Genomic DNA, 13,668 nt, shown 5'->3' with positions numbered 1-13,668 from the left:
AATATAAGGGGGTGTTTGGTTGGATGGAAATCAAATTCCATGGAAAAGATTTTCCATGAAATGTAGGAAAATGTTGTTTTACCTTGTTTGGTTAGATGGAAAATCTTTTCCATGGGAATTTGACTTCCCAAAGGTGAAGGAAAAGAAAATCCTACCTAAACATTGTATTTTGTTTTCCAACTGAGTTGGGAAGAAAATATAGTAATATTAGACTATTTTGCCCTCATCAAAATTTATTAACTACACATGTATAAATTATTGTTAAGAGCATATTGGTCTTTATATTCATAATTCCTTACCATTCCAAACCCAACCAAACAATGGAATTCATATTCCCAGTAATTTCTTTTCCATTAACCAAATAATGGAATCTATTTTTCTGGTAATTTGTTTCTCATGAAATTTGAATTCCATTTCCCTTCAAATATTTTTCAGCGAACCAAACGGGCCGTAACATTATGTGAACTATTGGGCTAAAAAATATGTACTTTAGGATTTGTTCAACTACGTGGCGGAAACTGTGTTGCCACATCATCGGTGACAGACACGACAGGAGTAGAGAGAAACGTGGCCGCATGTAATTCTCCAGCATTTCGGCTTCGGACCCACTGCTTGCGGGGGAGCCACTCGTCTAAACAATTAGACCCAAGGGCATTTTCGTCCACGACAGACGTCACTCGAATTCACCGAATTGCCCCTCAAGCTCATCGAGAGCTCTGCAACTCTTTTGTGCATCTTTGGGGTTCTTCTGAGGTATATTCTCCGCTCCCTCCCTCCCTGTCTCGTTACCGACTTTCAGTTATTATTCATACATATAGCATATATATAGATACATAGTAACGCAAATATATTTATATATGTATTTGTGTAGAGAGAGAAACAGCACTGCGAATTTAGGGAACTTTCTTCTTTTATTGATTCTCAAGCAATTTCTCCGCCATAAATCTAAGGTGATTGTTACTTTATTTTTTTTGTTGCGTTTTATTATTATTATTATTTTTATCATCCAAATTAACTTTATTCTGCTTTATCTTTATTCCGTTGATTTGCATTATCGGAAGCTCGTTGCTTCTCATTTCTCGAGTTTTTATTTGCAATTTTTTTTTTAAAAGATTATTTTTTTGAGATTGGTAGTGATGATGCTTTCATTCTAGTTAGGTGGGGTCTGTTCTCAAATCTCATTTTAAATTTTAATAATTTTTTAAATTACTTTTGGTGTGTTTGGATCTTTGACTCTTTGTTTTGCATTGTGGCGTATGGAGATTTAATTGTTAACGAATCTGTTTTTGCGTAGATCGTGTGGAAATGGTGAAGATGGATCAAGCCTAACTGAATTGGCCTTGTGTTTTTCGTCATTGTAAGTAGTAAGTTGCAAGTAATGACTTCCAATTTTGCAGATTCGTTGCTTACTTAATGAAGTCTGATCGTGAGTATTTTGTTCATGGATGATCTTGTATGCCTTCTGGCTGCTTTATATAATTTCTACTTTAAACACAAGTAATTTTGTTCAAATAATTGATGAAGTAGTTATATCCAGTTGAGGTTGTATGGTGTTTTTTCCCGAGTGGTAGTGGTGGCTTCTTTTTTAATCCATTACTTATTATGGTCAAAGAAATGTTTTTCCACTTACTACATGTTTAATGTGATTTAGTTGCACAGATCAAAACAATACACTTATTCTGTGTATATATACATACATTGATACATATGCGTGTTTATTTATTTATTTACCTATCAGAAGAGAAAAGGCACAATATACTGAGTTTTAGCATCAGATTTGTTTCTATTTCTTGCATATGCATAATTGCACTAATCTTGTAGCTATAAGCAGTGGAGGAATGCATATAATATTGGGCTTATTGATTAAGCTTTGTTATTTAGATTTAAACATCCACTGTAATGAATAATCTCTTGCAGCACACTCATGTACACATGGTTAGTAGTGTAATTTTCTTTTGTGATTGCCTGTCATGCGTCCTTTATCTGTATAGAGTTTTGTCACATTCAATCCCCAGTCACCTGTTAAGAATGTGTTATGATGAAATTTTTTGGAATAACAGACAAGAGCTTAGGGATGATTGTTAGGGATTTTCTGATCTTAGTCTAGTTTTCGGTACTTTGTTTTCATAGTAGTCCGTTGAATGTCCTTATTTTGGTAATGAGCGTCTCATTGTGGGGCCATCCTAGGTCAGATGTTAGTCAAAATTTGGTAAATGTTGGTTGGTGGAGATTTTAGTGAGAACTTCTATAGACTAATGAGGTTAGTATTCTGGAGTGGCAGTTATGTTTGCTTGTAGTGACAAGCATTCATGCTACATGAATCCTCTGACATAGCATCTTCCTACAAATAGTGAGAGTGAGACCTTCTGCTGAGTATTGATATATACATATATATATATATATATATATATATATATATATATATATATTTTTTTTTTTTTCTTTATAATTCTTTCCTTGATTTCCTCTATCTCTAACCTGAATTTAATCTTTTTGTATTCTTACCCAAAGTGATCGCTTCACTTGGCACTTGTGATGATTTACTGGCACTTTGAATGAGAGTCTGCGTTGCCCTTAACTTTGTTGGATTTTTTAAAAAATTATTATTATTATTATTATTATTATTATTATTTTTTTTTTTAATGAGTTGAGTCCTTGGTGCGCGTGGTTAATATAATTCCTTTTTCTCATAAAAGGGGGAAAAGAAATAAGAGATAAAATATATACTTACTGCTACAATGTTCTTTTTGTTTCAACAGATCATTGGAGATAGTGCAAATCATAATGTGATGATGTTCTCTGAATGGCTCCTTCAAATGGCATACATTTATAATAGAGGCATCAGTCTCCTAAAAGTTGACAGTTCTTGATTGCGCTGCATCACAGGCCATCATCTTGATGCTGAGCGAATTGGTCTGGAGTAGTAGAAGAATTTACTGTTAACATTTTATTTTTGGCGAAAGTTGTAGTTCCAACTTCAGTATTTAATAGTGGGTTGTTTGAGGTTGGACCGTTGGACGTAAAAAAAAATCTGAAAAGGTGCACTGCTATAATCTAATGGAGGAAATAGTATCACCATCATGTCAAAAACAACAAATGTCTAGTCGGAAGTGCTCATTGAGTGGGCCCTCCAAAGACCTGTGGGTTGCTGTACGAGAAGGGTCTGTTGGTGATGTAGATTCATGCCTGACTTTTCTTAAGAAGAATGGGGGGAATATCAATGCCAGGAATCCATTTGGGCTTACACCTCTCCACATTGCAACCTGGAGAAATCATATACCAATAGTTAACAGGCTACTTGCAGCTGGTGCAGACCCTAATGCTAGGGTGTGTTAGTATTTTTAATCCTCTCAATTTTTAATTTGTTATGGCCTTTTTGGGTGCGTGCTGCATTGTTACTTTATTTTGTTAGCCATCAAATGATAGGGTAAGTGATGAGTTACTTCTGTCGTTTTAAATTTTATCTGTGTTCTCCCTTTCAAAAAGTTTCATCATTGGACAAGATTTCTGTTTGTTTGATCTTTTTGACTGGCTGGCTGGAATTTGTGGCTTTGTGCTAATGATTACTGAGAGTGTTTAGTACATTCTGATCTGTTCCTACTCGTTTTTTTTTTTTTTTTTTTTTTTTGGGGGGGGGGGGGGGGGGGGGGAGGGGGGAGGGGGTGTCTTCTTTTATTTGCATAGAGCATACCATGTCTTTGGTAAGGGCAGATTGGTTGAAAAAATTGCGAGCCGAAAGATTCTGTTTGAAAAGACATGACATGCTTTTGTATAATCATTGTGGACGTATTACTTGATTAAATGATCATGCACAGTTCACTATTTTTCATGATTGAATCTGAGCTTGTGTTCAGTTGGAAAACACAATTATTATAGGGTTATGATTTTTGAGCAATGTGTTGATTTTTCTGGTTTACCTAAAACAGTTTTACTTGCTTTATTTATTATTATTATTTTTAACTCAATCTTTTCTCTTTGTTAGGACGGCGAATCAGGATGGAGTAGCCTTCATCGAGCACTGCATTTTGGCCATCTTGCAGTTGCTAGTGTCCTTCTCCAGTCTAGTGCTTCTATCACTCTGGAAGACTTGAAATATAGAACACCTATTGATCTGTTATCAGGACCTGTTGTGCAGGCTGGTGATAAAGATAGTTCATGTAGGTTATATAGTTTTTGCTTATAATTTTCAGTGGTTTTTTGCAGGTGAATACATTTAACTTTTTCTTTTTGTATGAACTCTTGTGTTTGTTTAGTGGCCACAGAAGTCTTTAGCTGGGGTAGTGGAGTGAATTATCAATTAGGAACTGGAAATGCTCACATTCAGAAGCTACCCTGCAAAGTTGATTCCCTTCATGGTTCAGTTGTTAAATTAGTCTCTGCAGCAAAGTTTCATAGTGTTGCAGTTACTTCGCGTGGAGAAGTCTATACTTGGGGATTTGGAAGGGGTGGCCGTCTTGGGCATCCTGACTTTGATATACACAGGTAAGTATGTGATAGGAATACAACACAGGCCTTTATCTTTATCTGTATCAGCACCTTAATTTACTCCTATTCTGCACTATGTTTTTAAATTTCTGTCCTAGCTTGATTCTCATTTAATTACTTGGCTTTGAGAATAATGGAGCTTGACTGCCTGAGATGTGTAATTCTTCTTTCTTCTCTCTCTCCATACACGAGTGTGTGAATAGGTTATAATCTTGCAAAGATGCATCACAGCGTGTGTTACAGATATTAAAGCATTATATACTTCTTTATCAGCAATTATCATCATTTTCACTTGCTACATTCTAAACATTCCCACCTTCACATTTTCTTTGTGCATGATTGTGGAGTGTTAAGACATTATTCTCCTGCATTCAGGCCTGAGATGATGTGTAATCCTTCTTTCATCTATCTCTCCATACATGAGTGTGCTAATAGGTTATATTCTTGCAAAGATGCATCACAGCATGTGTTACAGATATTAAAGCATTATGTACTTATCAGCAATTATCATCATTTTCACTTGCTACATTGTGAACAGTCACCACCTTCACATTTTCTTTGTGCATGATTGTGGAGCTTTAGACATTATTCTCTTGCATTCAGGCCTTACAGATCTCAGAGCATGATCTATGGGTTTTTAGCAATGTTCATTAGTGTTCTTGCTACATCAACAGTCATTCCTCCCCTTAAACTTCTTATTCAGTCTAAAACCATTGGGAAGATGAAGCACATCTTCCCATTTTGAATATTGAACTTTTTACAAAATTTACAATGTCCTTTAATGTTTTTGCAGTGGTCAAGCTGCTGTCATTACCCCACGCCAAGTAATTTCTGGTTTAGGGGCACGCCGTGTTAAGGCAATTGCTGCAGCCAAGCATCACACCGTTGTTGCAACAGAGGCTGGGGAGGTTTTTACATGGGGTTCAAATAGAGGTAAGGGTTTGCATTTATTGAATATTTATGGGATGATATTAGAATGCCTTTTGAGTTTTGAAGTTTTCCCTTTATTTTTATTTTTTATTTTTTTTTTGCCTTAAGTTCATCCTTCTGGGGGATTTGATGGGTAGAGCCATATGGTATACAGGCAGAACTATAAAGTATATACTTCCTTTGTCCCATGGTTGTCCACGCTTCTCTTTCTATTGCATCCCAAAATGTTTTCCAGCTTCCTAAAGTAAACACCACACATGATTCTGCTTTCCTACATTACCCTTTCAATAAGACTCGAGATCAAAATGTCAAAAAGTACCCACCTTTTTTTTTTTTTTTTTTTTTTTTTTTTGGGAAAAAGAGGAAAAGTACATACTTTTCCACTACCGTCTTTAAAATTTGTGTCTACAATAAATAGGACGACCATTTTGGGGTGGAGGGAGTACTTCACATTATCTGCTGCTTTCTTCTTATTAATATTTACTGGAACGGATAACTGCAGTGGCTTAATAAAAAAAAAAAAAAACATAAAAGAAAAAGAGGAACTTGGTGAATAAATAAGAATGGAGCTGGATTTGTTACGGCTGTTAATGTTTTCACAGCTTAGCCAGCTTTTATAGCAACTGTAGTAGCAGTATTAACTCCTTTCAACAATACCATGCAGAGGGTCAACTTGGCTATACTTCTGTTGATACTCAACCCACACCTCGGAGAGTGAGTTCTTTAAAGTCAAGAGTAGTTGCTGTAGCTGCAGCAAACAAACACACTGCTGTAGTCACCGACTTGGGTGAAGTTTTCACTTGGGGTTGCAATAAAGAGGGCCAGCTTGGTTATGGTACATCCAACTCAGCTTCTAACTATACTCCAAGAGTGGTTGAATATTTGAAGGGAAAAGTTTTCATTACGGTTTCTGCAGCAAAGTATCACACCATTGTATTGGGATCTGATGGAGAGGTATGTTAAAACAAACATTTATTTCTTCTCCACGGTTGCTGTAATTTTCCCCTTGTTTCAATGCAATTGTGTATCATGAATGCCAGGTTTTCACTTGGGGGCACCGATTAGTTACTCCGAGACGTGTTATCGTTGGCAGAAACATAAAAAAAGTTGGGAGTACTACTATGAAGTTTCATCGTAAACATGTTGTAGCCATTGCTGCTGGAACAATGCATAGCATTGTGTTGATAGATGATGGTGCCTTGTTTTATTGGGTGTCAGCAGATCCTGATCTTCAGTGTCAGCAGGTGTGGTTTATACCAGACTTGATTTATTTTTTGGAACTGGTGATTTTTTTGTTTTTTCCCTAAGAGATATCATTAATTTTTCATGCAGTTATATTCATTCTGTGGGAGAGACCTAGTTAGTATCTCTGCTGGGAAGTATTGGACTGCTGCAGTCACTGTTACAGGTGATGTTTACATGTGGGATGGAAAGAAAGACAAAGACAAACCGCCCTCAGTGACTCGGTTGCATGGGGTTAAAAAAGCAACTACTGTGTCTGTTGGAGAGACCCATCTATTGATTATAAGTTCTCTCTATCATCCTGTTTATCCATCTAATATTACGAATGATCCTTTAATGCTCAAGTCACGCATAAAACGTGAAATAGATGAGCTTGATGAAGGCTTTATGTTTGATGATAGAGAGTCAAATGAAGTCTTGTCTACTGTGCATAAGGAGGATGAGAAAAATAAGTGTGTGCCAAGCTTAAAGAGTCTTTGTGAGAAATTGGCAGCAGAATATCTGGTGGAGCCACGAAGCGCTATCCAATTGCTGGAAATTGCAGACTCCCTAGGGGCAGATGATCTGAGGAAACATTGTGAGGTATACTAGTTGATTATTCTGTCATTTGTTTTTTCCTACTATCTATTATCTTAAAAAAGCTTTGGTGACTTAGAAGAGCTTTATATTTGGAAGTGTTCTTTATTATTATTATTATTGTTGTTGTTGTTGTTGTTGAAATTGAGGGATTGAAAGACCTGGCATGTGGTAGTTAAGTGGAAGCTCAACCCAGTATGTGAGAAATCAAAGAAAGAAGAAATTAATTGTATTGATAATAATATATCTCTTACATTCTGAGAGGGATACACATGCATATATAGGAATATAATGGGCTAGGTTACAACTAGGGCTAACAAGAGTTTCTAGTTTCTATATTTGAACAATTTTTAATTTATTATTGTTGTTGTCGTTGTTATTATTGTTATTATTATTATTATTATTATTATTATTTTCTACCCATTATTTTCAATTCTTTTTTGATTTAGAGAGACTATTTGAATGTGTGCCAGGGCTTAAAAGAGGAGGATATTGTATAATTGATTTGTTGGTTTAGAAAGGTTAATCATTGTTGACCTAAAACTTTTATGTAGTCAAGTGGCATTTACTTCTCTTCATCTGGCCAAAAGTTATTGCTTCAAACTTAGCTAGGCTTTCTGCTTACTGTAAAAAAATATGTTGTTTTTTTCTTGATTGGGGGCAGCTCTCTAGCAAATCCCCACACTCTTCAGGTGCATTCAAAGATTTGCATCAGCATCAAAATGAATGAGGAAATGACCTACTTCAGGAAGAGATTGAAATTAATGGACCTCACATTTAAAATTAAACTAGGCATGATTGTTAGTTAATAGTTATGTCACATCATTTTGATAGACTTGTTTTCTATAGAATGTTTCCAGCCAAAGAATGAGGCTTGTTTTCTATAGAATGTTTCCAGCCAAAGAATGATCCTTGTTTTTAGTTAATGCACGTAATGTATTTACTGCAACTTGGTGCCTTGAATGAATGTCATGTTTCCACACCATAATTCTCCTTTTCATCATTCAGTAACTTGTAGGAAGATTGTTATTCCATGCTATAATTTGTGTTTGTAGTTTAGTAAATGATGTATATATAGCCATAGATTGCAGGTGGTGGCTAAATTATGATTACCAGGGTGAACTAGGTTTTAATTTTTTTTCAGAGATTTCTTTAAAAGCCATTGCCCTGACCAGTACAATATTAGTTATAATTGTCTCATCTTGAATTTCAGAGTCAACACAGACAAACTCACATGTACATTTGTGATATTACATAATTCAATGCATCTAAAGTATATGTTGGGCTGTCTGCCATTCCCTAGGTGTTGGTTTATCATCGATACCTCTTATGTTATTCTGTGGGAAAATTGGTGCAGGATATTGCTATTCGCAACCTGGATTATATTCTTACAGTCTCAGGACAAGCATTTGCCAATACTTCATTGGATATCCTTGTCAGGCTAGAGAAATTATTGGACTTAAAGTCATCTGAACCATGGAGTTGTCGTCGGCTTCCAACCCCCACAGCCCCATTCCCAGCCATTATGAACAGTGAAGAAGAGACTAGTGATAATGAATCTCTTAGAATGCGCGAGTATAAGAAGAAGAGAACAATTTCTAAAGAAGAGGGAGACAAACGATTAGACAACTTTCTGCAGTCTTATGATGCTAAGGAAGGCATTTCAAAGCAAGTCCGAGCTTTGAGGAAAAAGTTGCAGCAGATTGAGATGCTTGAAGAGAAGCAGTCCAAGGGGCAGACCCTTGATGCCCAGCAAATTGCAAAGCTTCAAACAAAGTCAACTTTGGAACATTCACTTTCTGAGCTTGGTGTTCCTATTGAAACATTTCAAACAACCACATCCATCTCTGTCACTGGAAAACCAACTAAAGAGCTAGAGGCATCCAGAAGGCAGAGGAGAAAAAACAAACAGAAGCCTTCCCCGTTGGAGGTGAAACCCAGTAACTGTGAAATCATTGCTGAACCAAGTCCAGAAAAGGGTTGCTTGGCTGCTGACATTTCACAAGCCAATTACAAGGTCAGTTCTGAGAACTATTTTCGGTATAACCTGTCATGATCTGTAAACAAAAGAGAATACTATACCTTTACTTTTCTGCCTAGGTAAGTAGGTATACACTACTCTTTTTGCCATTTATAGCTTTGGTGCACTTCTACTTTACATAGTTCACATTTGAAGAAAAAAAAAAAGAGAATCCAGGGATTTTAAATGAAATTGCCAGAGTTTAAATTTGAAGAAAAATGTAAGAGAAGCCAGGGATGTGAGATGAAATTTCCCTATGACTTGGCGGGATTTTTTAAAAGCTTTATAGGCAGGCTTTTAGGGAATGGCATTCAAAAATTGAAAATAGAAAGCACCTTCTTTAGCTTTTTTTTGTTGATTATAATGAAATGTTAGAGCCACTAATATTGCTTCTTTTGCTTAGTCTGAACTCCATGTATATAAAGATGGTCTCTGCTGCCATGCATGCTTAGTATGGTGCTAGATGTTATGAATGGCATCAAAACTTACTGTTGAATATGATGGTGGGCTACCATCTCTTCTCATTATAATTGTTATAGTTGTTAGATGTTATGGTGCTAGATGTTATGAATGCCATCAAAACTTACTGTTGAATATGATGGTGGGCTACCATCTCTTCTCATTATAATTGTTATAGTTGTATTGATTGATAGTTTTCATGCAACTGGTAGGAGGACAAGCATTTCGAGGGAGCAGCAAGTCCAGCAACAGACCAAGATGCAAATGAATCTCCTTTCTGTTTAAAGAAAGGCCTCAGTTGCTCCACAAAAGGCACAAAAGCACCTGTAGTGAATAAGAAGAAAAACAGAAAAGGTGGACTCTCTATGTTTTTGAGTGGTGCTCTTGATGATGTTCCTAAAGTTGAGGTTCCACCGCCAATATCGCCAAAAGTTGAAGGCCCTGCTTGGGGAGGGGCGAAGATTGCAAAAGGGTCTACATCTCTTCGTGAGATACAGAATGAACAGAGCAAAACAAAGCAAACAATACTAGTGAAAAGCCAAGACCATTTGGAAGAATTATCTGATGGCAGCAGTAGTGGGAGAGTACAATTAAGTTCATATTTGTCATCTAGTCCAGTAGCTGTTGCACCTGCACGAACAACACAGGTTTCCGATGTGGAAAGGAACACTCCTCCCTGGGCTTCCTCTGGAACCTCTCCACTTTCTCGCCCATCTCTCAGGGACATCCAATTGCAGCAGGTATGCCAAAGATCCAACATTATTATGTGTGTTAGTCTCTACCAAAATTTGTCTTTGCTCAATAACACAGCGTTAGAGACTTAGAGTTGCAGCAGGGAGACACCAGAGACTTAGGGTTAGTATTAATGCAAGTCAAAGGAAACATTTGCATAAAAGATACTCAAAGCAGCTATAATCATGCTAATATCTGAGGTGTCTCCCTGTTGGATTCTATTTTTTGTTTCCAGAAGTTTATTTGTCTGCTGAAATCTTATTGCTGGGCATTAACATGTACGGCAGGCAATATTCACATCTTTATCCCAAAATCAGATAGCATATCTAGTTACACCTTAATGGCTTAATGTGTATTTCTCCTTTCTTACAGGTGAGACACTACCATGGCCTATCTCAAAGTCCAAAGGCAAAAATTGCAGGATTCTCCCTTATGAGTGGACAAGGCTCGCCATCAGACTCCAGTGGCCTGAACCGCTGGTTCAAGCCAGAGGTCGAGATGCCTTCCTCTATCCGTTCGATTCAGATAGAGGAAAGGGCAATAAAGGACCTGAAGCGCTTCTATAGCAGCGTCAAGGTCGTTAAGAACCAGTCATAAGAACATCATAACCATGTGATGGTCTTTCTGTAGTAGTTCCTAGGTTTCTTTTTAACCTTATGTGACCATATCAAGATTTCCATGTAAATTTCTGTACAGACGGCCCAACTTGTGCTCCAGAAGGCAGTTCGATTTGACCATATAGGCAGAACTAGATTTTATTGCTTCATTCTTCTTCCAACCCAATTTGATATGCATGAGATGGGATTTCATCTGCCTGTATTTATTTTCAATAAGGAGCCATTTCTGTACATAATTCTTTCTTGAATCTGCAGATTTAGTTATTCTAAACTCTGCAAATTAATAAAGATTCACCGGAGATAGATTAAACTTAACATGTATTTGCTATATGAACAGATTTGGGAACATTTGTTGCAAGCTGCAAAGACTGATGTCGCCTTTCATTTCAACTCTCTATTCAAAAAAAAAAAAAAAAAAATCACTCTTTATTAACATATTTGAATATCAGTCAGATGAAACTGCTGTTTTGTATTTTTAAATTTGGCATAAAAGCATATTCCAACTTTGGTTCTGGTGACTGTTGGTGGGAACTGGGAAGCCATTAGTATCGTTAATATCTGCTTAATGTATTTGCTTTTTCTATATATAAGTCCACATCACAGTTCACAATCATTCATTTAACAATGCAAGATTAAATAATCACTACCTTAATTACCAATTTAATTCTATGCATCAAATAATACAATGTTAGATTGTTAGATTAATATAAGATTTTCTCAAATTAGTAGGGATTAAGCTAGGGTACTTTATACTTGATGTATTTAAAAAAACCACCTTAAATCCTTGATGGTTGAAAGGAAGATTTGGGGGATTAAAGAGCATCACCCGTCCATATTTACAACTATCAATTTAGTACTTATTTTTAAATTTAAATAAATTTGGTCTTCGAATTGTTTAAAATTTTGTCAATAAAATGTCAAAAGGCATTATTTCGTCACATCACCATTAGGACGTAACCAAAAAGTGTCAGAAGCATCTCTCGGGCGTGTGATCGTGCAGTAAACATACCTTTCGATCACATGCGAGAGTTAACTTTTTGACCTAGTCGAGAAGTAAGTTTAGAAGTTTACATTTCGGTTGCCCTTATATGAGTGCATACTTTTGGGATGTAATTGAGAAGTAAATATATCTTCCGCTCATAGGCAAGAGTTTACTTTTTGGCTTAACCAAGAAGTAAAAGTCCTTATTTGAGTGTGCACTTTTCGGACGTAACTAATTAAGAAGTGTCAGAAGCACTTCTCGCTCTTTGTCCGAGAAGTAAACATACTTTCCAAACAAGAGTTCGAGAAGTAGGGAACTCAAATAAGGGCAACTAATGACTCAATGATGGAATAGTGTCAAATGTATTTAATTGACAAAATTTAAAACAATTTAAAAATCAAATTCGTTTAAATTAAAAAGTAAGAACTAAATTGACAACCGCAAAATAATTGAGAAACTAAAATAATGATTTTTCCTAAATATAATATGGAGTATATTCCAGCCCAAATATTTTTAGAAACAGAATACAGTTTCCCACGCCATAACGTATTTATTACATAAGCACAATTTAAAAAGTTCATGCTTATACGATGGACGTCACGCGGAAACTATTCCAACATACAAGTTTACATTATAAAAAGGGGGAAAAAAAGTTCAAACATCAGCAAACGTTTAAAGCCGTGGATCGGTACCGGGAGTGGATATGTCGGTGAAATCGGAAGCGAGCCTCGAAGCGATCGCGGAGTGGTACATGACGTCATGAAACGACGAAGTCTCCGTGGTGAGACGACGGAGCTGCTTGGCTTTCTCCTCTGTGAAAGCGCCGGGAGCGAACCGCGTCCTCGCCGGTTTCGGATCCGGATCTGTTTTGCTCTCAACGGTCCTCAGGTCGTCGGTATCAACGTAGTCCGGTTCGCCGGACAATCCGAAGAGCGGAGACCACCAGTTAGAGGAGCTACTGCTTTTCCTGCTGCTTGCGTCAGTCTTCCGGTTGCCGGAGCCAGCACGGGCGGCCACTACTGGTGGCCGTAACGGTAACATGCTCGTCGCCATATCTGCTAACGCTATACGTATTAATTGTGTATGTATTTGGAGAGAGAAAAGTTGGGGGTTTACCGAATTACTGGTTTAGATGGAAAAGTAGGGGGTTTAAGTCCCTAAATAGGGAGTAGCTTTGAGTTACTTATCGGGCCGGGCGATAAAAGATAAGATACCTCACGTGTTGAGGAAACTTTCACGTGCGGTGGGGGCCCATGCTTGGTATTTTAAAAATCATAAATATACTCTTATTACAAAAATGTTTATTATGTCAATTGAAATTACTATTAAAACTTTAAGGAAAAAATGTTATATAGGTGAACTTTTATATATTATGCAAATTAAATTATTGAACAAAAAAAGTATGTAATTCGATCATTAAAATTTAAAAATTGTGTAAATAACATTTTTTACAGACTACTTTTAATTTTTCTTAAATATGATATCATAATGTTAAATTATATATAAAAAATTATTTTAATAATTATTTTTAATAGCACTCAAACCAAAAAATAAAAAATTAAAAAAAAGATAAGCAAGCTATGTGCCCATGGGAAAATTATGTTGTGGAACCGTATCCATCTTGT

General features: G+C 36.5%; 2 protein-coding genes across 2 annotated transcripts; one reads left to right on the top strand and one right to left on the bottom strand.

The window, feature by feature from the left end:
* The first annotated feature begins 761 nt into the window (after window positions 1-761).
* On the top strand, window positions 762-11,376 carry LOC109156633. Its single transcript, XM_019304487.1, has 12 exons — window positions 762-950; window positions 1,295-1,364; window positions 2,760-3,327; window positions 3,983-4,157; window positions 4,254-4,482; window positions 5,279-5,418; window positions 6,080-6,369; window positions 6,456-6,659; window positions 6,748-7,239; window positions 8,591-9,250; window positions 9,925-10,452; window positions 10,817-11,376. The coding sequence occupies exons 3-12, from the start codon at window positions 3,058-3,060 to the stop codon at window positions 11,039-11,041; spliced, it is 3,213 nt and encodes a 1,070-aa protein (XP_019160032.1). The 5' UTR covers window positions 762-950; window positions 1,295-1,364; window positions 2,760-3,057; the 3' UTR covers window positions 11,042-11,376.
* A 1,339-nt stretch (window positions 11,377-12,715) lies between these two features.
* LOC109155912 lies at window positions 12,716-13,096 on the bottom strand. Its single transcript, XM_019303617.1, has one exon. It carries the CDS (start codon window positions 13,094-13,096, stop codon window positions 12,716-12,718), a length of 381 nt encoding a protein of 126 aa, XP_019159162.1.
* Between the last annotated feature and the right edge of the window lie 572 nt (window positions 13,097-13,668).

This window comes from Ipomoea nil, unplaced genomic scaffold (genome assembly GCF_001879475.1).
Source record: "Ipomoea nil cultivar Tokyo-kokei standard unplaced genomic scaffold, Asagao_1.1 scaffold0276, whole genome shotgun sequence".
NCBI lineage: Eukaryota > Viridiplantae > Streptophyta > Magnoliopsida > Solanales > Convolvulaceae > Ipomoea > Ipomoea nil.
Note: the sequence above shows the minus strand (reverse complement) of the source record. Positions and strands in the feature narration are given on the sequence as shown.